This window comes from Sus scrofa, chromosome 3, assembly GCF_000003025.6.
Source record: "Sus scrofa isolate TJ Tabasco breed Duroc chromosome 3, Sscrofa11.1, whole genome shotgun sequence".
NCBI lineage: Eukaryota > Metazoa > Chordata > Mammalia > Artiodactyla > Suidae > Sus > Sus scrofa.
Genome location: NC_010445.4, coordinates 125,246,318 through 125,272,003, shown reverse-complemented (window position 1 = coordinate 125,272,003; position 25,686 = coordinate 125,246,318). Strand labels below are relative to the sequence as shown.

Sequence of the window (25,686 nt, the reverse complement as noted above, 5' to 3'; positions counted from 1 at the left end):
GGGTAGGGGTCCAATCAGAGCTGTAGCCACCGGCCTACACCACAGCCACAGCAACTCGGAGATCTGAGCTGAGTCTGCAACCTACACCACTGCTCACGGCAACGCCAGATCCCTAACCCACCGAGCAAGGCCAGGGATTGAACACGCGACTTCATGGTTCCTGGTCGGACTTGTTTCCACTAGGCCACGACGGGAACTCCAAAAGTAGCCATTTACAGGCAGACCTCAGAGACCCTTCGGCTGCGGTTCCGGCCACTGGAGTGAGGAGTGGACAAAGGCGGCCACATCAGCCTGCTCGTTTGCGACGTGTACGTGTGCAATGGCATTACGTCTAAAAGAACGACACACATCCCTCCATCAAAAACACTCTGCTGCCATAAAATGCTACGCATCATCTGAGCCCCCTCTTTGGGCTGGCGGAAGGCCTTGCCTGGATGCTGACAGCTCATCACGGAGGTGGCTGCGAGGGCTGAGGCAGCTGTGGCAGTTTCTTGACGATGCAACCTGCCCTATCAACCACCTTCTTTCACACACGATTTCTCTGTGGCCTGCACCGCTGTTTGCGAGCATTTTACCTACAGCAGAATCTCCTTCAAAACAGGCATCAAGCCTCCCAAGCTCGGCCACCGCTGTAACAAGTTTATGTACCATTCTCAACTCTTGGGCGTCATTCCAACCATCTTTACGGCGTCTGCACCAGGAGCAGATTCCACCCAAGAAACCACTTTCTTGGCTCATGAAGAACCAGCTCCTTAGAGTTCCCGTGGTGGTGCCACAGATGGGTGTGTCTCCAGAGCACTGGGAGGCAGGCTCGACCTCCAGCCCGGCACAGTGGGTTAAAGGATCCGGTGTTGCCACAGCTGCAACACAGGTCGCAAGTGTGGCTCCGATCTGATCCCTAGGCCTGGGAACTTCATATGCGGTGGGGTGGCCACACGTGAGAAAAAAAAAGAAGAAACAACTCATCTGTTCAAGTTTTATATTTATAACAAACATAATAATAATGAAAAGGTTTGAAATATCACCGAGAATTACCAAAGCAGGAAATAAACAAATGTTACAGGGAAAAATGACGCCGACAGACTTTGCGGACACAGGGTGGCCGCAAACCTTCAATTTTTAAGCATCGCAGAATCTGCGAAGCACGACGCGAGGAGGTACGCCTGCGCCCACGGCGGGGGGCAGCGATGTTCGGGGCAGCTGGCTGTGGGGACGCTGGCTGGAGCAGTTGTAAAAAGAAGAGACCGAACACCAGAAGACGGCGTGAGCGGAGAGGTGGGTTTATGTGACACGTTTGCAACACGACTACAGTTCACAGAGGACTTGTGCTCACATGATGGCCTTTCCCCTGTGACACGATCTGCAGAGGAGAAGGTCTGCCGCGTTTCACACGTCAGGAACCGCTGCTCAGACACGAGGCTCCCGGCAGCAAGGCCCCCTTTGGCGGTTGGGCACGACCTTCTCCAGCTGGCTTCTCCCCACCTGTCATGATTCCCGCTCGGGAAAGGCTTTTTCTCCTGTCTTTCCCCTTAAAATAAATCTCACCAGGCCTCGCCCCAGCCCCGGCTGTACCCTCTCTTTAGCAGACCCGACCCACTCTCTCGTCTTTGCCGCCACACGTTCACCCACGGCTGCCAATCCTGCAGCCAGATCCCCGCCTCGGAGCCCTGTCCGCCTGCCTCCTGCTGAGCCGGGGCCGCGATGAGCAGCCGGGGCCACAGCAGCAGCCGGCGGGCCCTCGAGGGGGGAGGCCGGGGCGCAGCGGAGGTACGGGGCTGGCCAAGACCGAGGGAGCTCGGACTGTGTCCGCGAATCTGAAATACTCAGCATGATTCTTCAATATTTTCCTTTTTGATTCTCTGTTAACTCTTTTTATACCTGCTCTCAATTTCAAGCTGCTTCTATCCTTTCTGTGAAAGCAAGAGAAGTTTAAAATATGAATCTGAATGACACAAGAACCCTGTATGGTAGACAAGCCAAGGACTGTTAATTTCACGATTCACTCGCTCGCTCACTCACTGATTTGTTCAAACACTTGTTGGGCACTTTTCACGTGCCAGGCGTGGCGCGAGGCGCCAGGTTTAACAATGATTAAGACAAAGGCCCTCAAGGAGCTCACAGTCTACAGGTAACCTACTGAGCAAACCGAGGCACAGAGTGGTAAATGACTTACCCAATGAGGTAGTGACAGCTAGGGACTCGGAACGTGGGACCAGAGCCGGAGAGAGCGCAGGTACAACCAACTCGGCCCCTCTGACCGAAGAGCAAGGCTGTGCACAGAAACATATTACAAAATCTGCGTGCAAAACAGATTAAAATCATTTCCAATTTTCACCATGATTGAGTCATGTCTTGCAAGGCATTAAGCCACCACCTGATGGCATTTCTACACTTGCTCCCACAGCTCGGGGCATGCCACCAGTCTGCTCGGACACAATGACTCTGCAGGGAGCCTAAAGTCCAATTTTAGCACTGGGAACCACTTTGAGATCCTGCAATTAAGATCCACGAACTCTGTCTTTTTAGGGCCGCTCCCGTGGCATATGGAAGTTCCCAGGCCAGGGGTCAAATTGGAGCCGCAGCTGAAGGCCTACCCTACAGCCACACCGGATCCGAGCTAGGTCTACAAACTACACCACAGCTCATGGCAATGCCGGATCCTTAACCCCTTGAGCAGGGCCAGGGATTGAACCTGCGTCCTCATGGATACTAGTCGGGTTCATTACCACTAAGCCACAACGGGAATTCCCTAAGTCCATGAGCTTTAAATGGATAGAATATTTATGATACTTCTACATGTAGAAGTTTGGAAAAAACTCCCTCTAACCCTCATTCAGAGGATTCTAATAAGTTAGAGATACCACCGAAATTAGAGAATATGTCTGTCACTTTCCATATATACATCATTTCGGCTGTACAAGGCTGAAAAGCTTCACTTAGACATATTTCATAAGTCATCTAAACATCATACAAATATTTACAAAGACATCACATCCGGATGCACGTGGACACCCATCTATTGCAGACAGGAACCCGTGTAAGGCCACTTCTTTTGTGATAACAACACATGATCCGGGCGGCACAGGGCAGCGTCCACGAGGAAACGTCCGGCCAGCCTGCTCGCTGTTTCAGTGATACTCTGCGATTCCGTCATTTCAGGAGGCAGGATGTCTACTTCGCTGACAAAAAGGAGTGCATGATTATAAAAGGAGGTGTTTTCAAGTGCAGGAACCACAAGTACCCAGTCGTCCAAGCGGTGAACTGCTCGGAGGTGCGACGGTCTCGCTGCTGCTACTAACCGGGGAGCAAGGACGGTTATTGCTCCGAGAACCCCCTCGGACGCGAATCCGTCCACAAGGGATGTGCCGAGAGGCCGCGACACGTGACCCGCTCGTGCCGTCAGTTGCTCACTTCAAGCAGCTCTTCGCTTTGCTGCGGAGTCTTCTCTTCTGAAAAAGAACACACGTGAGAAAAATCCTCCTAAGCGAAGGTCGGAAAGGCAGGCAGGTAACAGAACGTACAATTCAAGCGCTTATTCCAACATCGGAAGGCCTCCGTCCGAACCGCATTCCCAGGCTGACGGCATGAGGCTGGGACCTTCAGTCTCACAGAATAACCTCGGACTCGAACACGTACCCGAGAGGACCGGGCAAAGGATGCCGCCGCCTTCTCCAGAGACCACCTCCCAGTCTGAGTGGTCACCGATACCCACGCTCCAGGGAACTGAACCGCAGAGGTGTTAAGAACGAGTCTAAGCTATACTTAAGAATTACCTCGTAACTTTTCTTCTCCTTCTTTTTTTCTTTTTACAGCCACACCCGCACGCAGCACATGGAAGTTCCCAGGCCAGGGATCAAACTGGAGCTACAGTTGCTAGCCTACACCACAGCCACAGCCACACTGGATCCGAGCCGCATCTGTGACCTACGCCTCAGCTTGTGGCAATGCCAGATCCTTAACCCGTGGAACAAGGCCAGGGTTCGAATCCTCACCCTCACAAACACTATAACGGGTTCTTAACCTGCTGGGCCACAAAGCAAACGCCCATCTTCTAATTTTTAAACTCATGTTTTTCTAGTAAGGAAGAATGAACATGTCTATAATGCCATAACATTCATTTTTAAAACTGTATGTATTTTAAAGATCATTAGAAGCTTAAATTTTCCTTGGCGTTCCCGAAGTGACTCAGAGGTTAACAAACCTGACTAGCATCCACGAGGACGCAGGTTCCATCCCTGGCCTCGCTCAGTGGGTTAAGGAGCCAGCACTGCTGTGAGCTGTGGCGTAGGTCACAGACGCGGCTCAGATCTGGCGTGGCTGTGGCTGCGGTGTAGGCCGGCAGCCGTAGCTCTGATTGGACCCCTAGCCTGGGAACCTCCATATGCTGCTGGTTCAGCCCTAAAACGCACACACGCACACACACAAAAGACAGGAAAAAAAAGAATCTTACATTTTCCTCATCACAAAGCTGGTGGCTTACCTTTCTCAGGGGGTCCGGGACGTTTGCTTTTAGATGAAGAGGCCCCCGCCCCGTCCGACACTTTACTGCTCGAGTGGCCCTGCTCCACTTCGCACAAGTAAACGTCGATGGGGCCTTTGGTGCTCCGGATGTGCACTGTGATCGAGTCCTGGCGAGAGACCCAGAAAGCACGGAGATGAACGGCAGACGCACTAGTTATATCCGCCCCACTTGTTTCTTTCTATGTTGTGAGAACTATTTCACAGCTTCTGCTTCTGACGTGAAACACAGCACCACGGAGGTTTCAAGCTGTTGCATGTATCCTATGAGAAAAGCATGAGAGGGAGTTCCCGGCGTGGCACGGTGGTTAACCATCCGACTAAGAACCTCGAGGTTTCGGGGTTGATCCCCAGCCTCACTCAGTGGATTAAGGATCTGGCGTTGCCTGAGCTGGGGTGTAGGTCGCAGACGCAGCTCGGATCCCGCGTTGCTGTGGCTGTGGCGTAGGCTGGTGGCTACAGCTCCGATTAGCCCCCTAGCCTGGGAACCTCCATATGCTGCAGGTGTGGCCCAAGAAAATACAAAAAGACAAAAAATTAAAAATTAGAACAGCACGAAAGAATACAACATAAAGAACATTTTACGCAACTCCAAAATAGTGTACTTAGTTGCATTTTTTTTTTAATTGTGGGCAATTCCCCCACTGATTACAGCTATAAAAGTTTCAAAGAACACTGTTGGAAACTCGGGCAGTTGCCTTTCTACCATACACCCAAGAAACCCATGTACCCAGTGAGCTTCAGTCACAGGAAACCCCTGGCCGATTCGCAGAGCAGAAACAGTGCCCTGATGGCGCAAGAAGGTCCTCAGAGCCAGACGGGGCGGCCTCGGTACCCAGGAGGGCGTCTCTCCCCTCAGGAGCTGACCCCCCGCCACCGCCACCCGGGGCGTCGGTACTTGAGACTCAAAAATCAGTATTCTGATGACAAACAAATCAATGCCCCCGCAGACTCAGATGGTAAAGGTGTGTTAAGACTTCAGGCCCCTGAAGAGGTACTGAGCTAACTGGAAGGACCACTCTTCCACCCACTTGAAAAGGAGGATGCCGTCCAGACCCAGGGTAGCTCGTAGTTTAAAATGTGGAAACGCCCGCGCCATCAGTGGGGTGGGAGCGCCTGAGAAGTGCCCTCGACGCCTAACCACATCCCGTTACAGATGATTCCGCTGCGGTTTTCCCAGGAGCGGGTTCAGCCGTGACGTCAGGGCCACCTTCGTCCCTCTCCCTGCCGGGCTGGGGACGAGGCGCCCTGCACGCTCCCCGCGGGCCACAGCTTCCCGAGACCGACGGGCGGGCTGTCCGACATCTGCCTGCCCCGGGGAGGCCAGGCCAGGGCTGCTCGGAGTGGCACAGCCCGCGCCCCCCGGTCGGTGTTTCTGAGCAGCGAAGGAACCACTGAGCTGCGGAGCGCGGCGGCGGAGGCGGTGGGACGCGCTCAGCCAGAGGCTGGTCAAGGCTTCCACGCAGGGAGCGGGTCCACGCCGCCCCTCCCTCAGCTGCCCAGCTCTGCCATGACACAGCAAAAGCAGCCAGAGACGACACCGAAACAAAGGGGCACGTGGCTGTGGCCCAAATGGATTATTTACTTACTAAACCCAGCAGGCTGCATCTGACCCGAAGGCCCGCCCATCCAGCCGGGCCCCAGATCCCCAGATCGGCCCCAGCCTGCCGTGGATCCGGGTGCACCCCTGCTCCCGCCGCCAGCCCCTGCTGCCAAGAGGGCCTCGCTGTCAGCTTTTAAATGCGACTCTGAAGAGACGCCTCAGGCATGATTCAAAGGCTCAGGAAGATCTGGCGATTACAGCCTGAAGCAGCTCACGGCACAGAGGAGAGAACAGACCAGCAGCACCGCAGTGTCGCGCCCCCAAGCCAGGACAGACGGCGACATCGGTGACTGTGTGTCAATCCGAGGATGGGAAATGACTCACGTTAAGTACAAACGTTACTTAGCAGACTTGGAATATGTCTAACTCTAAACAGAACACGTAGGAGGTATCGCCAAGAAGTCACAACGTGAGTGTGACCAGAGCCGGGAAAGCCGTTCCCGATCCACCTATGATACACTGGGTCTCACGTGGAGAGGGCTCTGCGGGGTAAGAGGAAGGGCGGGGGGCGAGAACCTTCTTCCCAGCGAGGGAGCCAAGTCCCTACAGCAGCGCGAAGGGTGACACTAGGGCACAGATGGCCTAGCAGGCTGACGGAACTTGACCTGCCCTGAGAACGGCCACACTCCTGGGCCGTGCCCGCAGCATGCAAAAATTCTGGGGCCAGGGTTCGAACGCATATCGCAGCCGTGGCAACGCCAGATCCTTAACCTGCTGAGTCACCAGGGAACTCCAACAACTATCTTTCAACACAAAAGGTCCTGCAAGCAGCTGACAACTGATAATATTTTCACTGACAGCAATTTCACTTCTCGTTGTAAAAGTCTAACGGTGTTCTCTTTTGCTGGTTAGTCTTCTATGAGGCTGGTTCCTGAGTTCATTCCCTAGGGCCCTGGCTGACCCCAGCTCTTGCTTCTGGAACTTCAGCACTGAAGCCAATTCCTGGTGGCTCCTCTCAGGAGCATTAGAGAACAACCGTTAAGAACAAACTCGGGAGTTCCCGTCATGGCGCAGTGGTTAACGAATCCGACTGGGAACCTTGAGGTTTCGGGTTCGATCCCTGGCCTTGCTCAGTGGGTTAGGGATCCAGCGTTGCTGTGCACTTCGGTGTAAGTTGCAGACACAGCTTGGATCCATGGTTTCTATGGCTCTGGTGTAGGCCGGTGGCTACAGCTCCGATTCGACCCCTAGCCTGGGAACCTCCATATCCCGCGGGATCGGCCCTAGGAAAGGCAAAAAGACAAAAAACAAACAAAAACCAACAAACAAACGAAAAAACCAAACGTGGAAGCCAAACTACCTGGGTTTACATTCTGACTGTCCCTGTGTGACGGCGAGAAAGTTCATCTTTCTGTGCTTCAGATTCCTCAGCTTTAAGTGGGTGACAATCATGACCACTGCACTTGTTGTGCTATTAAAACAAATGATAACGTGTAAAGTGCCTCGAGCAGCATCAGGCCTGCAGCTAAGAGGCACGCACTGCTTAGGAAGTCGCTGGGACCGCCACAAAGCACTGACTAAGGACCTGGCCTGCCCCTCCCTTCAGTCTTCTGAGAATTGCAGGGCTACCTACTTCTCTGGGAGCAGGAACATCCAACCTGGTTTCTGCCGGAGCTTTAACTGCAATTACGATCTGTTCATGGAAGGCCTGAATGCTGTGAATATCTTGATACGTCACATACGCTAGTGTGAAAATCAGTCAAGGATCTTTAAGCAGAGTGGGGACATAATTTCTCTCTTATAATACATGAACGCAAAGGGTAATGCTGGAATACCTTTAGTTTTTATGGGCTACAAACTAAGCAGTCAGTAAAAAAAAAAAAAAAAAAAAAGTCATATATAAATCTTTTTTTTTCCATAAACAATTCTTAGGACTTTTTTTTTTGGTCTTTTTAGGGCTGTATCTGTGGCATATGGAAGTTTCCAGGCTAAGGGTCGAATCAGAGCTGCAGCTGCCAGCCACAGCCACAGCCACAGGAACGCGGGATCTGAGTCACATCTGTGATCTACAGTGCAGCTCATGGCAATTCTGGATCCTTAACCCCCTGAGGGGGGCCAGGGATCGAACCTGCGTCCTCCTGGATGCTAGGTGAGTTCATTACCTCTGAGCTGCAACGGGAACTCCTTAAGACTTTATAAAGTGTTTTATATTTACAACTTGAAGAAGCCCTTCTGACTATACTGCAGTGATTACGATGACATTTTCTGGAAAAAAAATAATAATAAAGTCTGAATCCCTAAAACAAATACAATGCATGAAGGTATTCAAATGCCTCCCTTCCCTACTCAGTGCTGGCTCTTACTAAGAAAAAATACTCAGTTTCAATATTTTGATGAGAAAGAATCTCCTAATATGTAAGGTGGAAAGAATCTCTAAAAAGTAGAAACAACTCAGACAATCGGTTTTCCAGGACTATCACGTACTCCCGGGACTGCCCTCATCCGAAACCATTTCCCATCTCGCTACCTGAAATTTTTTCATCTTCTCTTATTGTGTCTCCTGAAATTTTACCAATTATGTGATTTGGTGGGTTTCTGCAGCATTTTTTTTTTTTTTTTTTTTGGTTACTCCACAAACCTTTTGACTGAGTATAGTAATAGCAATTATTTTCCTAATAACTGTACTGTGGAAACAGGAGTTTTGACTGGCATGAGGTTTAGGTAAACGTGAAGCATGAACAGCTCGGAAGCGGAGGCACCTCGGAAGGGTGCTGCAGGGGGGCCAGGGCAGCACAATAGCCCAGGAGACCCGGGAGCAGATCAGCCCCAAAGACAAGGCCCCTCCTGGCCCCAGAGACACTGAGCCTAAAAGCAATCCTGACATCCAGCTACGTTAGGCTTTGTGGACTGGAATGGCAGTTTCGGTACCATTTCTGCAGCCACTCATTTGCTTCTAGAGGTCTAATTTGTTACTTAACTCCTCAAGCTGACCCCACTATTTAAAGTAAACTGCTTTGGAAGGAGATATTTTTTTCAAAGGCACAGAGTTAAAGGATATCTTTCGTTTTCTTTGTCATCCGTTAACTCAAACAACTGCTGAGCACAATCCTTAATCAACTCATCCAGAGCGTCTTCCATCGCCGATAAGTCGGAAAGCTCCTCCTGCAGTTTCTTCTGCTGGGGCACTGCTCCGAAGTTGCTAAGATCAGATCCTCTTTAAAAGAAAAAGACCCCCATTAATAACACCGAGGCGACTACAAAGTAACACAAGTTAGGTTCCTGCCATTTCTATCTGGCGCCTCCTACAGTGACCGACAGAAACCAGGGGTGGAACCCCACTCCCGCCTCCCCTCCTTCCAGACAATCATCATTCCTCCTGGATTTTGCCCCCATGTCCATTCCTTTCCACAGGGACTCTAGAAACAAAACCAGCATCGTAACCCGATGGAAACGAGCAGTAGAAGGGAAAGCTTAATGCAGGTTACTAAGTGTTGAACTAAGAGTCAATAACACCCAGTTTCAGGCCCAGCTCACTCTATTCCTAAAGCATGATTTTTGACAAGCTGTAATCTTTTAATCTCTTAGTTTTTACATTGGAAAAACAGTGTTGACCAAATGATGGTCCCCCTGCTAAAATCCTCTAAGTCTTTCTTTTCCTCTTCTGTGCACATTCTATTCGGTTCTATCTGAATATAGTGATATAGAAACTCATATCATTTACAAGCTACAAACCCATATATATATATATTTATGACTGCACACGAAGGATGGAAGTTCCCGGGACCAGGGACTGCATCTGAGCTGTAGCTGCGACCCACGCCACAGCTGCAGCAACACCGGCTCCTTTAACCCATGGCACCAGGCTGGGGACTGAACCTGCACCTCTGCAATGACCAAGCCACTGCAGGCAGATTCTTTACCCATTTGTGCCACAGTGGGAACTCTCGAAGAGGAAATAAAGAGGGAACGGCTGCTACTACTCGCTCAAATCTGATCGCAATTAGTGATTCAGAACAGTCTGATATTAAGCCCCGAAGCGTTAACGTTACTTAGCAAACAAGCGCAGCTTCGAGTTCAACCTGTGCGGCCAGACAACTGAACAAAGCAACCTCCTTAATGAGCGCCTTTCCTCTAACAGCAAAGTGGGTTATTTAGAGTCAGTTTATGATCTTTGTTGGCAGATTTCTCATTTGCCTGGAAGGTCTCTGTGCACTTATACGCTGGAGATGTTTCTTCCTATTCCAGAACACTTGCCTCTTGCAGGTGTACCAGCGTCCTTCCCGCATGGGTGCGCCACACGGGAGCGCAGGCAGCCACAGGTACAGGGGCACCTGAACCATGAGGTCTTCTTTCCACGAGATCCTTCCCCATCAGCGAAATCTTGAGCACTTACCTTTTAGACAGGAAGTCTCCTGATTTTTTTTTTTTTTAACATTCAGGGCATGGTTTCAAAGTGTGGCCTATGTCACGGTCGCGTGGGGTGGTTGTTAAGAACGGAGATACCTGCCTTTTCCCAGAACTGAATGACCACCCCTGCAGAGAGAGGTCTCTAAGTGTTTACTGCACCACAGGGCGAGAACCCTGCTTTACAGCCTTAACTGACTTCTCCCTGAGGTCAATCGTCCACCGGAACTTAGGAAATGTTTTTTAAAAACTCCTATACAATCAGATGCCCCCTTACCCTGAAAAGCGAAATTTTACAAAGTTGTTTTATTTATTAAAGCTTTACTGAGGTACGGCTGATTGAACGTGTTGAGAGAATTTCTGCTGCACGACACGCTGATGGAGTTACACATGTGCACACGTGCATTCTCTTTCAGATGTTCTCCCACATAGACGACCAGCGAATACCGAGTGCTCTGTGCTCTACAGCAGGTCCCCGGTGGGCAATCATTCCGTATACCTCGGTGTGCTAAAATTCTTAAAACTAATTTTAATTCCATTGAACTTGTCCATAATATTGGAGTGACACTCTATGTCCATGACTTTTAATTGGTACCAAGCAGGAGAGAAGAAAAAAAACACAACTGCTAGTATCTAGTTTGTTTTAAGCACAGTACTGTCACTTAAAAGCAGGAAAAAAAAAAAAAAAAAAAAAACAGGGAAAGTTTGAAAACAACTCACATCCATCGAATATGGTTCTTGGACTTTTTTTCCACCAGATCGATGCCATCTAAGACGTTGGTGATGTCGTACACTCTTCGCTTCCGTACCCCCAGTTTTGTGGCAACCTTGTTTAAGTCAAGAATACCCCCAGGAGCAGATCTGACAAGATCCATAAATTTTCGAGTTAAATAAACCAGTGATACATCAAAACGAGGTCTCTTCACTTTTAGAGCTTCTGGGAAACAAAATAAACATGATGTGTAAAATTTTAGGTAGCATTTCTCAATGCATCAAAAAATCCATTCATTTCTTCCTTATCGGTAAGCACAGACACCTACAGATATGCCACCCACTGACCAAATCACAGCTCATCTTTACAACGCAGATTTCTCAAACTGGCTAAAAATGTATTAGCCTAGTCCAGGTAAACAAAGGCTTTACACTTAAGGAGTATATTTGAAATATGCCAACAGTTTCCACCGAGTAGCACAGCATCTTACTAGACACAAAGTAGAGAGTCTGCACCGCTACCAGGAATAATATTAAAAAAGATTTTTAGGGAGTTCCCATCGAGGCTCAGTGGAAACGAATCTGACAGCATCCATGAGGACAGAGGTTCAATCCCTGGCCTTGCTCAGTGGGTTAAGTGAGTTGTGGTGTAGGTGGCAGACATGGCTCAGATCTGGCTTTGCTGTAGCTGTGGTGTAGGCCAGCAGCAACAGCTCCAATTCGACCCCTAGCCTGGAAACATCCATGCGCCACAGGGGCGGCCCTAAAAGACAAAAAAAAAAAGAAAGAAAAAAAGATTTTTAGGGAGTTCCTGTTGCGGCTCAGCAGGTGAACCGAACCCAACTAGTATCCATGAGGAGACGGGTCCCATCCCTGGCCTTGCTCAGTGGGTCAAAGGATCTGGCCTTGCCACGAGCAGTGGTGTAGGTCGAAGACAAGGCTCACATCTGGCATCGCTGTGGCTGTGGCACAGGCCAGGAGCTGCAGCTCTAATTCAAAGCCTAGCCAGGAACTGCCATAGGCTGCTGGTGCAGCCCTAAATAAAAGACAAAAAAAAAAGATTTTTAAAATGAAAACCCTCATTTGGTCTTCAAGTTAAGAAATTCTCTATAAAGCAAAGGCAGAGACAGCGCCTCCCCCCCCCGCCTTTTTTAATGTTGAAAATGCTCCTGTACTTGTCGTAGTGCTCCCCTGCTGACGAAGTCTGGAAAAATCTCAAATCAGTCTTCTAATGAGGATGATCATGATATACCTTGAGGAAAAGTGGCTTAACTACGTTTTAAGTCCTGCTACCCTGTATTAACCTGACAGATAAGCAACTGGAGGGGAAGCAATCTCTTTAATTCTCATTCACTCATCTACTGACATCGCTGGCTTTTCACACACACCCTGACCCTATACACTCGACAACATGTACATACGTATAGTTTTAAAAAAATTGAAAAACACACTACTTTTGAACATGCAGCTTTTAATTCAATACCGTGAATATCCTGACTTGTCGGCAAATGTATTTCAGCTTTACTCTGTACGGCTGCGTGTTGAACTGCATGGAGTATCTGCTAAACTCACGCCAATATTGGAAATTCAGACTGTCTCCAATTTCACTATTGTGCACAATATTTCAGTGACTCTCCTAGGGGCTAGATTTTTGCATGCATCTTGTTTCCTTCAGTTAAGTTCCCAGCTGCAGAACTGGAACTGTGGTTAAGGTGGCTAAACCTGCCTGGAGGGCGTGGCTTCCGTCAGCTCCGCCCACGCCCCAGGAGGCCCCTCTCACGCCCGTGTCAAAACGGGGGCCTTATCATTCTTTTCATCTTTCCCATTTGATACTAAAAAAGGTTTCGTGTGCAGAGGTCTGCAAATAATTTAATTTCCTCCTTCTGGTGTGGCGTAGGGCACCACTCTTGTTCTCTACGTCATCACGCACCACAGTTTGCTTTAAAAGAAAGCGTCGCCCTGTCTTCAATCAGAAAGGCCCTTATCCAGAACCCCTATAACACCTGCTCATTTTAACCAGCCTCCAAGAAGCAAAAGCATGTTTTACAATGTAAATAATTTCCACCTGCAGACCACTACTATACTCAAGATTAAACAGGGTGAAATATGAATACAATGTTTTTAAATGGAAGTAGGAGTTCCCATCGTGGCCCAGCAGCAACGGATCCGACTAGGAACCATGAGGTTGCGGGTTTGATCCCTGGCCTCTCTCAGTGAATCCGGTGTTGCCCTGAGCTGTGGTGTAGGTCGCAGACGCGGCTCGGATCTGGCATTGCTGTGGCTGTGGTGTAGGCCGGTGGCTACAGCTCTGATTAGACCCCCAGCCTGGGAACCTCTATGTGCCGCGAGAGCGGCCCTAAAATAAAAGACAAAAAAGGAAAAAAAAAAGGCAGTAGAAGGTAGTCACAATTCTACAAGAAACCCTGGAAGATGACAAGTGAGACACTCTGACTTTAAAAACATTTACATTTGACCCCTGAACAGGCAGGAGTTAAGCCGCACTAAACAACTGGGAACCCACAGCAGGTGGCCCTTCACCACAGGGGGCTCGGAGTGCCGCGAGACAGCTACAAAGAGGGGCAAGAAACGGCCTCCAAGGGCCCTGTCTGCCACTCTCTGCCGTGCTTCCCGTGAGCACAGGAGGCGGCTTCGCATTAACACCGGCGGAGAGTCGGGCTCCCCCACGCAGGTGGCTGCACCGCAGGTGGCTGCACTGAGGGCGTCCAGCAGCTTCTGCCCCAGACAAACCCGGGCAGCGCGGTGGGAGAGGTCGGGACAAGGGCCCAGGGGCTGTGCCCCCGCCGCCCTTTGGGACAGGGCGAGAGCCGCCACCAGGGGCGGTGGCCAGCACGTGGGGGGACTGTGGGCTTAGGCCAGAGGCACAGGCTTGACCCTGACCCGGCAAGTTACGTCAAGTCCCTGGGCCTGGGGGTCCTCATCCCGAGAGGAAGAGGACGACCCACTGCTGCATCGGGAAGGGTGGGTGTGACGATGCGTGCGGAGCGGAGCTTAGCACAGGCCGGGCACCCTGAGCTCAGGACCACGTCAGATGTGACTGGAAGCCTCTGAATGGGGCAGAGGAGGGAAACCCGTCCAGAGCAGAACGGACCACACGCGGGGCAGAGACGGGCGGGACTGGGTGAGCAGAAACGAGGCTGAGGCAGCATTTACACTGGGCGTCTAGGCACCACCTGGCCACTGGGGCTAAGGCCCCATGGCAGTGAGGGTGGGGCCGTGTGCCCAGAGAGATGGGGCACAGTCTAAGGGACTCCGAACACTGATCCACGGCAGGGGCAGAAGCAAAGGGCAGACGGAGGGCAAGAGCTGTCCTCATGCTTGCTGATGGCATTCAGTCCGGCCAATGGCAACAGCTGCGCTCACAGAACTCTGGGAAAACATCCCTAAACACATACCATCCTGGTTTAAAAACGACACTTCAAAGCAATGGAGAACCAACTGGCACGTGTGTACATTAACAGCCTGCAAGCTCAGGAGCTCCTCTTTTTGCCCAAATTCCAAGCTTTACAAATAATACATCTTATTTAAGTTACTCATCAACATGTGTACATTTAAAATAAATCCTTTATATCACACGAAGTTCCAGCTACAAAACCTAAAACCTCTTCAGAAGTCAACTTACTTCTCATGGACACATATTGTACATTATCTTCTAAATTTATCCTTATTTTTGATGGCTGGAAAAAAGAAGATACAAAAATTTAACTTAGTAATTTTAAAACAATGCAAAGGGACAGCAAAAAAAATCAAAACAAAAACAATGCAATAAATAGCATTTTCCTGGATAATAATAAAAGTTTTATTTCTTTCATGCTGGGGTAATACTTTGGGTGTGAGAAAACCAGACCTTCTTCTAAACTATATTTGCTCTAACTGTAATCACCTCTGACAGTGTTCACAGACTTGAACTGCTAAAGCTGCAGGGCCCTCCATCAGTCTGGAAGCAGTAATTAAAGAGACGGGTTGGAGAGGGAACAAATGGTGTGTGTGTGGGGGTGAATGTAAAAATTTATTACTAGACATTAATTTACTGACTGCATCAGGAATACAAAGGTGATCAGGCCACTGTCCTTGGTTCCGGAAAGCGCAGTCTAAGGCACATCCAAACTAACAAAACTGTCACAGGTAGCCATGCATTCCCCTGATAATTACTGCAAAAACAGCATTTCTAAAAATGGAAAATATTGCATCCTATACAACCAGAAACCTTGGCATTAGATTCGTAACTTCTTTTAAACTCCTGAGACAACCAGCTCCCCATTTTGCCAGCTCTTTGGAGGCTATGAAAGTTTATATAAACTGGTAGTAACACCTGCAGTACATTTAGAAATTAGTTTTTCAAAAAACAAACTTTACATAAAGCTGTGTAAACAGAAACCCATATCAGCCTGATGCTCAGAACAAAGTGTAACGATGCCACGTGCCTCCAGACAGGCTGCGAGCAGGCTCAGCTTCTGTCAAAGTGGACAAACTGGGGCCCAAATCGACAGGAGCAGACCGGGATAAGTGACTTCCACAAGGTGCTCTCGGAGGAGGGTCCGCAGCAGAGCGGGAAACAGCTGAGCCTCAGAAGATGAGGCAGACGTGGAGCCTGGAGGGAGGAGGAAGACGGGATCCCCGAGGCAGAAATGAGAGGAACAAACACAGGCATCCAAGATCAACTGCCCCGCACGTCTGAGGAGCCCCGAGGGGCCAGCGCGAACCCTCGGGACAGGAGGCTGGAAGGGCGTGCGAGCGCCTGGCTCGCAGCGAGGGTGGTGACAGTCCGCTACGGAGCCCGCTCGCCACGCTGGGGCCAGGGCAGGAGCTCCACACCCCTCCCAGCAGGCCCGGGGCGTCCTCGGGCTCACGGGTGAGAAACCTAAGCGTGTGGCCACTGGGCAAGAGGACCTGGGCAGGAAGCCTGAGGGCGAGCAGAGCGGCCAAGCTGCACGGGTCCCTGGCACGACGTCGCCCTGATCACCTGTGACAGGATGACAGCACCCGTCAGCAGGTTCACTGGATGTGGAATATTCCCCGAGACGGAATCCACTGTGAAATTAATTCGGTTGTTAGGATTTAAAGGCGCCCGTCGACAGGCGGGATGCAAAACCAGAGCTGGGGAAGCCGCCCCGGGAGGACTCTGCCCGGCCAGCGCTGCTCAGTGCTGACAACGGTGACCTGCAAGCCCAGGATCCAACAGGGACACGGAAGGGCAGGCCTAGCAAAGTCAAACGGCAGACAAGGAGGACCAGCTGTCACTGCTATTTTTACATTCCACCTCTCTGCTGATGCAGGAGGAGACAGAGCTGAAGGACCATTGGAAGATCCTTAAATGAGAAAAAAAAAAAAAAATGCATCCTTATCACAGATTTGAAACCAAACACAAATATCCTGAGCTGTTACATACACTCCGGTCTGCTTACCAGTTTTCTGCTGAGTCCCTGCTGTTACTTCTGCATCTGCAGCCTATACCGCTGCGGTTACTGCCACGTCAGAATAAAGTTCACCGTCATCCTCAGGGCAGCCCCGGGCCCGTGGGCCCAAAGGGCGGGTCCCGCAGAGCCCGCAGGGGCCCTGCTGCTCCTGGGCTCCTACTCAGTTTGGAGCAGCAGGGCCGAGTCCTCCTCACCCAGTACTTAAGTTTCCCAGCAGGCCGCCTCCCTCTCCGCTCCCCACGTTTTCTAGAAGGGCACCTTCCTGCTCTCGCCACCCTCCCTCCGGGCTCCCTGTTGAGGCTGCTGCTGCTCACGGCCTGGCACGGGGTTAGGACGTTGGAGCCCCTTGCGCACACCCCTGGCTATAAGCCACATATTGGCTGTGCTGAGATCTGTGGGGAAAGAGACTCCATCCAACAGCACCCGCTCGGCTTTCCCTGCGAAAGTCAAAACACTCTCTCTTCATCTTAGAGGAATCGCAACACATCACGGCCCCTCAGGGGCAGACATCCCAAATAAAGATCTACAATTCTGGAGGTTTCCGAGGTGCCCAGAGCAAGGGCCTGTCATCTCATTTATACTCGAAACAGTTCCCGGCTTAAGACAGGGCTCAGGGCTACCTGGACTCCTCGACTGGGGGACGTCCCGGCCTTTGCCTCCAACACCTGTAGGGACACTGGTAACACTTGGAGGGTCACCTGTAACACCTGTAGGGACACCTCTATCACCTGTAGGGACGTCACTCTACTGCCTGTTCTCCCCACTACTGTGAAGAGTAAATGACACATTTTGTAAACTGTAAAAAAAACTATGAAAGCGCTTTTCCTTTCAGAACCAGAGCAGAGCCTGGCACAGCCGGGCACTCGGTAAACATTCGTTCACCGAGTGCACGGAGGTTGAAGCGGGACGCTGTCACAGCCGACGTCCACTGCTCAACAGCAGCGAGGACTTCCGTTCCCAAGGACGCAGGGCGGGGACACCCTCTTGGGGACACATCGGAGAGGCTCACTGACAGGCGATGAAACTCCTTTTCTGTTTTCTGACACAACTGCACCCTCTGGAAGCGGCTTTGCCATCAGAATGAAAGTTTCCTTACACAGCAGGGAGTAAGCTATTAATAAAAAGTAAAGGCAACGCCACCCCTGCCCTGGGCCTGGAGGGAGGCTGCCGACGGGACGGAGGAGAGGGAGAGGAGGTGAGGGCGCCCCCCACAGGTGAGGAACAAGAGGCGCCCACGTTCTCTTCATCTTGGAATAATCTCAGCCTTCAGAAAAGGCACAGAAACAGAACCAAGAACTGCCGCATCCCCCACCCAAATCCCTCAAATGTTCCGGTTTTACTCCATTCGCTTTTTCATTTTTTTTCTCTACACACGTAATCTATTTGTCCTGACTCACTGGAGGGTAAACTGCAGATCTCTGAATAATTCAGTGCGCAGCTCCAGGACATTCTCTTAGACAAGCAGGAGAAATGCGGACTCTGAGGACAAGTAAGGGTGCAGAAGGAAGGGGAGCTTGTTACAGAAACTCCTTGTCAGGCTAAGACCGAGCACTCGGCCACACTGTCACCTGCAGGTCTGCGGGAAGCAGGCGTTAATGGACAGGGGACCTCACCCAGCAGGTTTCCTGCAGGGTTGAAGGCAGTACCGTTTCTCCGGGCAGCGCAGCGCATCCTACACAGTGAGAGAGAGACTGAGCAAAGGACGGTTAAAAAGAAGCCAGGACTGGAGTTCCCGCTGTGGTGCCACAGGATGGGTGGCCAGGACTCAGAGGTTTTAAAAAATCGCAGCCTCTCAAGAAGCTAAAAATTAAGAAATGACTTCTGAGCAAGAACAAATCGAAGGCACCGTGAGAAGAAGAGAATCTAAAGATGAAGGCGAGGATGCAACTGTTCAATTACTGGTGACGCCTCCAGATCACATGCCAGCACCTCAGAGTGCTTACTGCTCCGCTGCCCAGAGGCCCCTGCAGGAGGCGAAGGACGAAGCTCACCGATGCTCCCCATCCAAGGACAGGGCCTCCAGGCAGCCTCAGACGCCCCAGCAGGAGCCCAAGGCAGAGAAGAGGGTGGTAAAATCCTCACTACATCAGACACCCTCTCCGAAAAAAAGACGGGCAGACTCCGACAGCGGAACCCAGAGCCCCGAGGGAGACGTGGGAGCACAGAGCACCGTGCCCAGGTCTGAGACCTAATCAGGGAAGTCGCCACGTTTACCAGGCTGGATTCCAGAACTGCTCTGGACCACTTCCAGAGCGACGGTGACGCCCTGACCCGGAGTGTCTACGGCCGTCAGCCCGGGTCTGTCCCACCCGGGCAGTGCAGGCGGGGTGCTGGGGGGGTCAGGGAGCCGCATGTTTAGTTGCACCAGCCTAAGGAACTGCACTTGAGCAGCCGCCCTTGAAGAACGACACCCGAGAAGCCCGAACTCGCACTTCATTCCGTGAGTATAAAATCTGTTGTTTTGAGGCTCATGTTGGCCTGGATTAGGCCAACGGGAGCCTGTGCACAGCGGCCCCTGCAGAGAACACTTATTTTTTCAACACCTCGAGGATGGCAGGCCTCGGAGAAATGCTCCCTCCAACTGCCAGGGCGCGAACCTGCCCAGATGCCAGCAGAGCTGCTGCTGCTCCTGGTCCTGACAGCGTTTCTGTTGCGGAAGGAAGTCTCGGCGACAGGCTGGGCTCGGAGATGTCCCCGAGGACACGCCAAGGGGAGGCCGGGAGCAGCCCAAGCTCAAGGCCGGACCAGGAGCCTCCCGCTCCAGTCCTCGCACGGCTTCTCTCTCATCTGCTCAGGTCTAAGAGCCCCCCTGTACCTGAGCCGCCAAACCGAGACCACTGGGGCTGTGCTCGGCCCATGGGGCTCTCTAGGAACCGGCAGCTCCCGAGCAGCAATTCTGCACGTTCCAAGCCAGTTCACCAATGCGCCAAGGCCCGCGTCTAAAAACCCACTTTTCAATTTGAGGTCTCAAAGGAGAAAGACAAGAATAAAGGGTGAGTTTTACGGATAAAAGTCTTAAACAGCGCCTCCGAACTGGTTAAACATTCTCTACACGGATGCTTCGTTACACCGACGGCCTGTCTGGGGCGCGACAGCCCCCTCGGAGCCCTTTGGACCTGCACCTTTCCCAAGGTGACGGCACTGTGGTCACACATTTAAATTGTCCTTATTTTTCACCGTGCAGACGAAGTTCCATCTCTAATCAACACCGTGCTCTGCCTTCACGAAATCCCAGGTTTGAAACCATTGACTCGGGAACATCCACGCTCAGCTATACACCCACTACCGTTTGCACAGCATTTAATACACAGTTTCCTGAATACTCCCAGTCACCAGCCAATTAAAAAGTGCTGAGACAGCTGTCTGTTTTCCTGCCTGTAAAATGGTACAGTGATTCAAACACTCCAGCATTCAAACGTTTGCAGAGCACGTCCTTCCTTCATTCCATAATTATTTACCACGTCTTTTTATGAGAGGCACCACCTCTGCTGGGGATGCAACGAGATGGAGAGAGTCACTGCACTCGGGGACCAAAGAGGCAGATGCTGCAAAGAGGGAGCGGGAAGCCAGGGCGCTTGGGGAGCACAAAAGGAGCACCTAACTCAGTCTTAGGGGTCGGGAAGATTTCCGACCGTCACCCACAAATCAAGACCTGAAAAACCGTGGGAGGTAACAAGGAAAAGTGTGCAATATGGAGATATGGACATTTCAGCAACTACAAGCAGTTTAGGAAAAATAAATCCGGGGGTGTGATTACATTAAGAAGTTTCTCCTCTACCCTAAGAGCACTAGAGAACCTTGATACATTCTTTAAGCCAAATGACATGATCAGAAATAGGCTTTTAAAATACCACGACGGTTAGTTACTGTGCGGAAAATATCAAAAAGTCAGGGGCAAGACAAGAAGCGGGAGAAGAGGTTAAGAAGACACTGCACGAATCCAAAAGGCAGGCGATGGCTGCGATGGCAAGTGCTGGCGATTAATTTCACCGCGATTGAGAGGATGGAGGGGTCAGCTTGGAAAAGGCAAGGATGATGCCTGGGACACAGCTGGGCAACGTGGCGGGTGGGGCACCATTTACTGCGGTAGGAGCGAGGAAGCTGCCTGCTTAGGCAAGAAGATAATGAACTCAAATCTAAGTAGAGATGTCTAGTCGGCAGCAGGAAAGCTCTGAGCTGGATTTACAGATGTGGGAGTTATTATGACATGGTAACCAAAGCCATCGAATGGAGAAGAATATCTAAGACTTCAAGGAATATGAGTATCTTTGGAGAGTAAATGCAAAATTAAGCAGTTTACTCCGTAGTAAGAAGTTCAGAGCTTTTACCAAACTCTCCAAGACTAAGACCAATACAAACAGTTAATCCAAGTCACCAGAGTGGTGAATGACCCCCCCACCCACCCCCCACCCCGTGAAGAAACTGGAGAAAGTGGGAGATGCGCGAGGCCAACACAGCAGGGCTGGAAATGGAAGAGGAGTCTGCAAAGGAGAACAGGAGAGGCCAACTGATCAGACGGCGCGCAGAGATTACGTGTCCAAGGAGCCACTCGATGGCGAGAATTCCCCACAGGAGTGGCCAATCGTGTCAAAACTACAAAAGATACGGACACACACATCCACTGCAAGTGACAAGGTTGTTGGCAACCTGGGTTAGAACAGTCTCAGAGCTGTGCTGTGCGGAGGGGATAAGTCCCAGCAGCAGGTCAAGGTTAATGACAGGTGAGCCAGCAGACCCAGCAGTGTGAACAACTTTTTCAAAAAGTTTGGCTGTGCAGGGGAAGAGATGCAGTAGATGGAAGGGCACAAGGAACCAAGCGAGGGATCTTTCAAGCCAGAAATGAACTTGGCATGCGGTTTGAGGAGTGGAGAATTTACCATCCAGAGTCAGACCCTATGAGGTCAAATCCAGGTCTCCGTATTTACTGTCTAACCACAGGCAAGTCACCTAACATCTCCAAGTCTATTCGGGCAACTGTAAAACGAGAATAATCCCTGAGGACTGCTGCCTGGAATTAAATGAGATGATGCTCATGAACTATTTTTGAGCACCGAATCCTCCCCAGTCTCTGGGCAAACTGACTTGGGGAAATGCTTAGTTCCTGGTAAAAGGAAGAAATCAGCAGAGATGTTGAAGATGGGGGCGCGCGGGGGGGGGGGCAATGAAAAATGGTGGCTGCTTCAAGGGCTCTGAGAATCAAGGAGAATATATTGCATCTAGTCCGGAGCAATAGAGGAAATTGACCTTCTTCAGGGAGTTCCATGTCCCTTCCACTTCCTCTGTCAAACAGGAGGGAAAAATAACTTGCTGACTGGGGAGCCGGGCGGTGGGAAATGCAAGGTGTGGACAGTTTTAAATGGCTGCACTTAAGTAGGAGGAAGAACTGCAAGGAAGAACACAAGCGAGAGAACTTGCAGAGATCCACTGAGAGTCCGGAGGAAACCGAAAAGCATGATCATCTTAGGCGAAGTTGAGCGATTTTCTCCAACGCTGCTCTGTAGCCGACTTTGCAAAAGCCAAGGAGGCTGACAACATATCTGCCAGCAGATGCAAAGAAGGCGAGAGTTGAAGTGAGAGACCGGTCGGTTCACAAGACGTGATAGGCAGTACGCGCCAGGAGACGGAGGAGCAGCCCCGGGCCAGCCCCGGGCAGCGCACCCCCGAGACGACGGCCAGTCTGGCCTCGCCGCCGGCTTGGGGACCTCCCACCCCGCCGCTGGGACCCCCGCCTTTCCCGGGACTTACCAGCAGGCCCTCCACGTTGATGGGGTCTCGGCAGCGGCGGCGCACCGTCTCCTCCGCCGGGTCCACGAGCAGGCTGGGCAGCTTGCGCGCCGGCCGCTGCTGACTCATGCTGCCCGGCCGGCCGCCCCTCGCCCTCGCACCCTGCGAGCTCTCCCGCCTTCTCCCGCTCCACTCGGGCGCCGCCCCCAAGACGCCGGGTCCCGGGAGCCTGCACCCGCCGGGTCCCTGGCCTGCTCCGAGGCGCCGCCTGCCTAGGCCGGCCCGCGGACGGACGCGCCGCTGCCCCACGACCTCGGGACTTGGGACGCGGGCGGGAAGAGAGCAGGATGACCCGCGGGGCTCAGGACGCCCGGCCCGCCATCTTCCCGCATGCGCAGTGCGCCGCCCCCAGTGCGCATGCCCGCGGCGCCCGGCGCGCTCCCACGCGCCCCTCGGCTCCCGGAGGCCGGAGCGCGGGAAAGCCCGGAGGGCGGAGCTCCCGGAGGGGACGGCGAAGGGAGCGGACGGAAGACGTGGAGCAGGAATTCCCGGCGAAGGGGACGGGGCGAGAGAAAAGAGGCCGCCAGGTCGACGCAAGGGTCTCCTCGGAGCTCTTGGCACTACGGCCACTGGTAACTGAACGTGCTGAACGCTCAGTTTATCTTGAGCTCCCTCCGCACTTCTCAGGCACTTGCTCAGTGTTGAGGCTTCGGAAATGTTGATAACCAAACCGCCGTGGACGGACTGACTAGTATGCATCTTTCTTTCCCTTTTCTTCCCTCCTTTCACTTGAGGAATAAATGATTGGTTCCCCGTGGTGCCAGATATTGTGGTGGGCGCAGGAGAGAGTCATTGGGATCTGGCACGATTTCAGATGCCGGTGGAAAAAACAAAGAAAGGAACATTTAAAGCTGGGGCCAGAAGGTGTGCTTTCAGATCCCGGAGCCCGCTGCTTAGCGGATAAGACTAACTAAACTACCTAATCGCTGTGTGCTTCTGTTTCCTCATCTGTTCAGTGGGATTAAGGTTGTGGGGAGAATTAAGTGACTTAATGAATGCAGATTACTTAGCACCAGGAACAGCACCGTGTTTGATATAAATGCTCAAGTTCAGGGTGGAGTTCAGCAACTGAACGGTGATGGTTGGACTAGGGGCTTCTAGGCAGCCTGGGTGGGCTGGGAAGGCGTCCGGAGGAAGACGGGGTCAGAGGAATTCTTTAATCTTTGTGTCTCCAGAGTCTAGCCCAGTTCGTGGCAAACAGTAAGGGCCCGTCAAGGAATGATTTGAAGTAAAAGATAAATGAATGATTTAAAGTAAAAGATAACCTAGGGAAGCCTCTAGAAGACTGGATTTTGTGGCAGAAGGGAGAATTTCCCGGAGTGGTTAAATAACACCTTTACCAACCAGAATCCCTGGGAAGGCAAGCTTTGGAGACCAGAAGTGGATTTTTTTTTTTTTTTCCTTTTTTGCTGCCCCTTGTCATATGGGATTCCTGGGCCAGGGATCCGATCCCAGCTACAGTTGTGACCTATGCCGCAGTTACAGCAACACCAGGTCCTTAACCCATTGTGCCCGGCCAGGGATCAAACCCTTCGTCCCAGTGCTCCAGAGACATCAATGATCCTATTGTGCCGCAGTGGGAACTCCCAGAAATGGCTACTTTTAATAAGTAAGACATAGTTCAGATTTTACCATTTGAAGCAACATGGATGGACTTGGAGAGCAATTGCTAAGTGAAATAAGTCAGAGAAAGACAAGTACTTCATGGTATCACTTATATGTGGAATCTAAAAAATACAACAAAGTAGTGAATAAATCAAAAACGTAGACTCAGTATGTATAGAGAACAATCTAGTGGTTACCAGTGGCGAGAAAGATGGGGGAGGGGCAATATGGGGGAGGGGATGAAGAGGTACAAACTATTATGAATGAATAAGCCGCAAGTTCCCTTGTGGTGCAGTAGGTGAAGGATCTGGTGTTATTGCAACTGTGCTGCGGGTTGGAACTGTGGTGTGGGCTCAGTCCCTGGCCTGGGAACTTCTGGATGCTGCATGTGCAGCCAGAAACAAAAAAAATAATAAGCTACAAGGATATATTGTACTACATGAGAGAATAAAACCAATATTTTATAATAACCATAAACAGGATATAATGTTCAAAATTATAAATCACTATAGTGCACACTTGTAACATATAATATGGTTCATCAACTATACTTCAGTTTAAAAGATTACAAAGATAGGGAGTTCCCACTGTGGCTACTATCCATGAGGATACAGGTTCAATCCCTGGCTTCACTCAGTGGGTTAAGTTTCTGATGTTGCAGTGGCTGTGGTGTGGGCTGGCAGCTGCAGCTCTGATTCAATCCCTAGCCTGGGAACTTCCATATGTGAAGGGGTGGCCCTAAAAAGCAAAAAAAAAAAAAATTACAAAGATAAATAAGAGGGAGTTCCCTCATGGCTCAGTGGGTTAAGGACCCAGCATTTTCACTGCTGTGGCTCTGGTTATGGCTGTGTTGTGTCTTCAATCCCTGACCCGGGAACTTTTGCATGTCACAGGCACAGCCAAAAAAAAAAAAAAAAAAAAGGTAAATAAGACATTAATCCAGCGTTTGTTGTATGTACTTCACACATTTTCTTATGTACATTTTATATCCAAAACTGAGGTATTTTCCTGACTCATTTACAGAACAAGAAAATGAAGATTAGCAAGATTACAAAAATTACCAAAGGTCCTGGCTAGGCAGTGATGGAGGCAGGATTTGACTTACTTTATAGCTGATTTATCTGGTATGCAGATCCTTGGGAAGTTTTTTTTTTTGTTTTTTTGTTTTTTTTTTGGCTTCTTAGGGCCACCTCCACAGCACATGGAGGTTCCCAGGATAGGGGTCAAATTGGAGCTGTAGCTGCTGGCCTACACCACAGCCACAGCAACACTGGATCCTTAACCCACTGAGCAAGGCTGGGAATCGAACCTGCGTCCTCATGGATGCTAGTCAGATTCATTTCCACTGAGCCATGACGGGAACTCCTTGGGAAGATTCTTGAAGGAGTCAGAGGTGGGGTCAGATGAGTGAAGGTGGGTGGGTCGGGATAAGGGTGGCGGGCACTGCAGGCTAAAGGCAGAGTGCGAGCACAGCTGTGGAGAGTCAGGGTCATGACACAGCCCTCCCGACACAGTGCATGTGCTTTGGCTTTACCCCGAGAAAATTATTTGCACATTTTTTTGAGCCCTTGCCTGGCAGTAAAGCAGGTGCTGGGGAGAGAACTAAGTTGAAGGGGGGATCTTTTACCTTGTGCTCCAGTAGCCCCCAACATAACCAGAAGGCTTAAGTACTAAGTTAAAATGTGA

At 51.0% G+C, this 25,686-nt stretch overlaps 1 protein-coding gene across 2 annotated transcripts; it reads right to left on the bottom strand.

The window, feature by feature from the left end:
• E2F6 (E2F transcription factor 6) lies at positions 965–23,772 on the bottom strand. 2 transcript variants are annotated; one of them, XR_002342859.1, is made up of 8 exons: positions 22,357–23,772; positions 14,817–14,871; positions 11,186–11,402; positions 9,120–9,275; positions 7,695–7,809; positions 7,422–7,532; positions 4,481–4,628; positions 965–3,449 (listed from the first exon to the last, which is right to left on the bottom strand). XR_002342859.1 is itself a non-coding variant. In XM_005655271.3 (7 exons), exons 1-7 carry the CDS (start codon positions 23,092–23,094, stop codon positions 3,400–3,402), a joined length of 1,479 nt encoding a protein of 492 aa, XP_005655328.2. In that variant the 5' UTR covers positions 23,095–23,760; the 3' UTR covers positions 965–3,399. The 2 variants fall into 2 exon arrangements, 1 of the variants encoding a protein (XP_005655328.2); XM_005655271.3 differs by lacking the exon at positions 7,422–7,532 and having other exon boundaries at positions 22,357–23,760.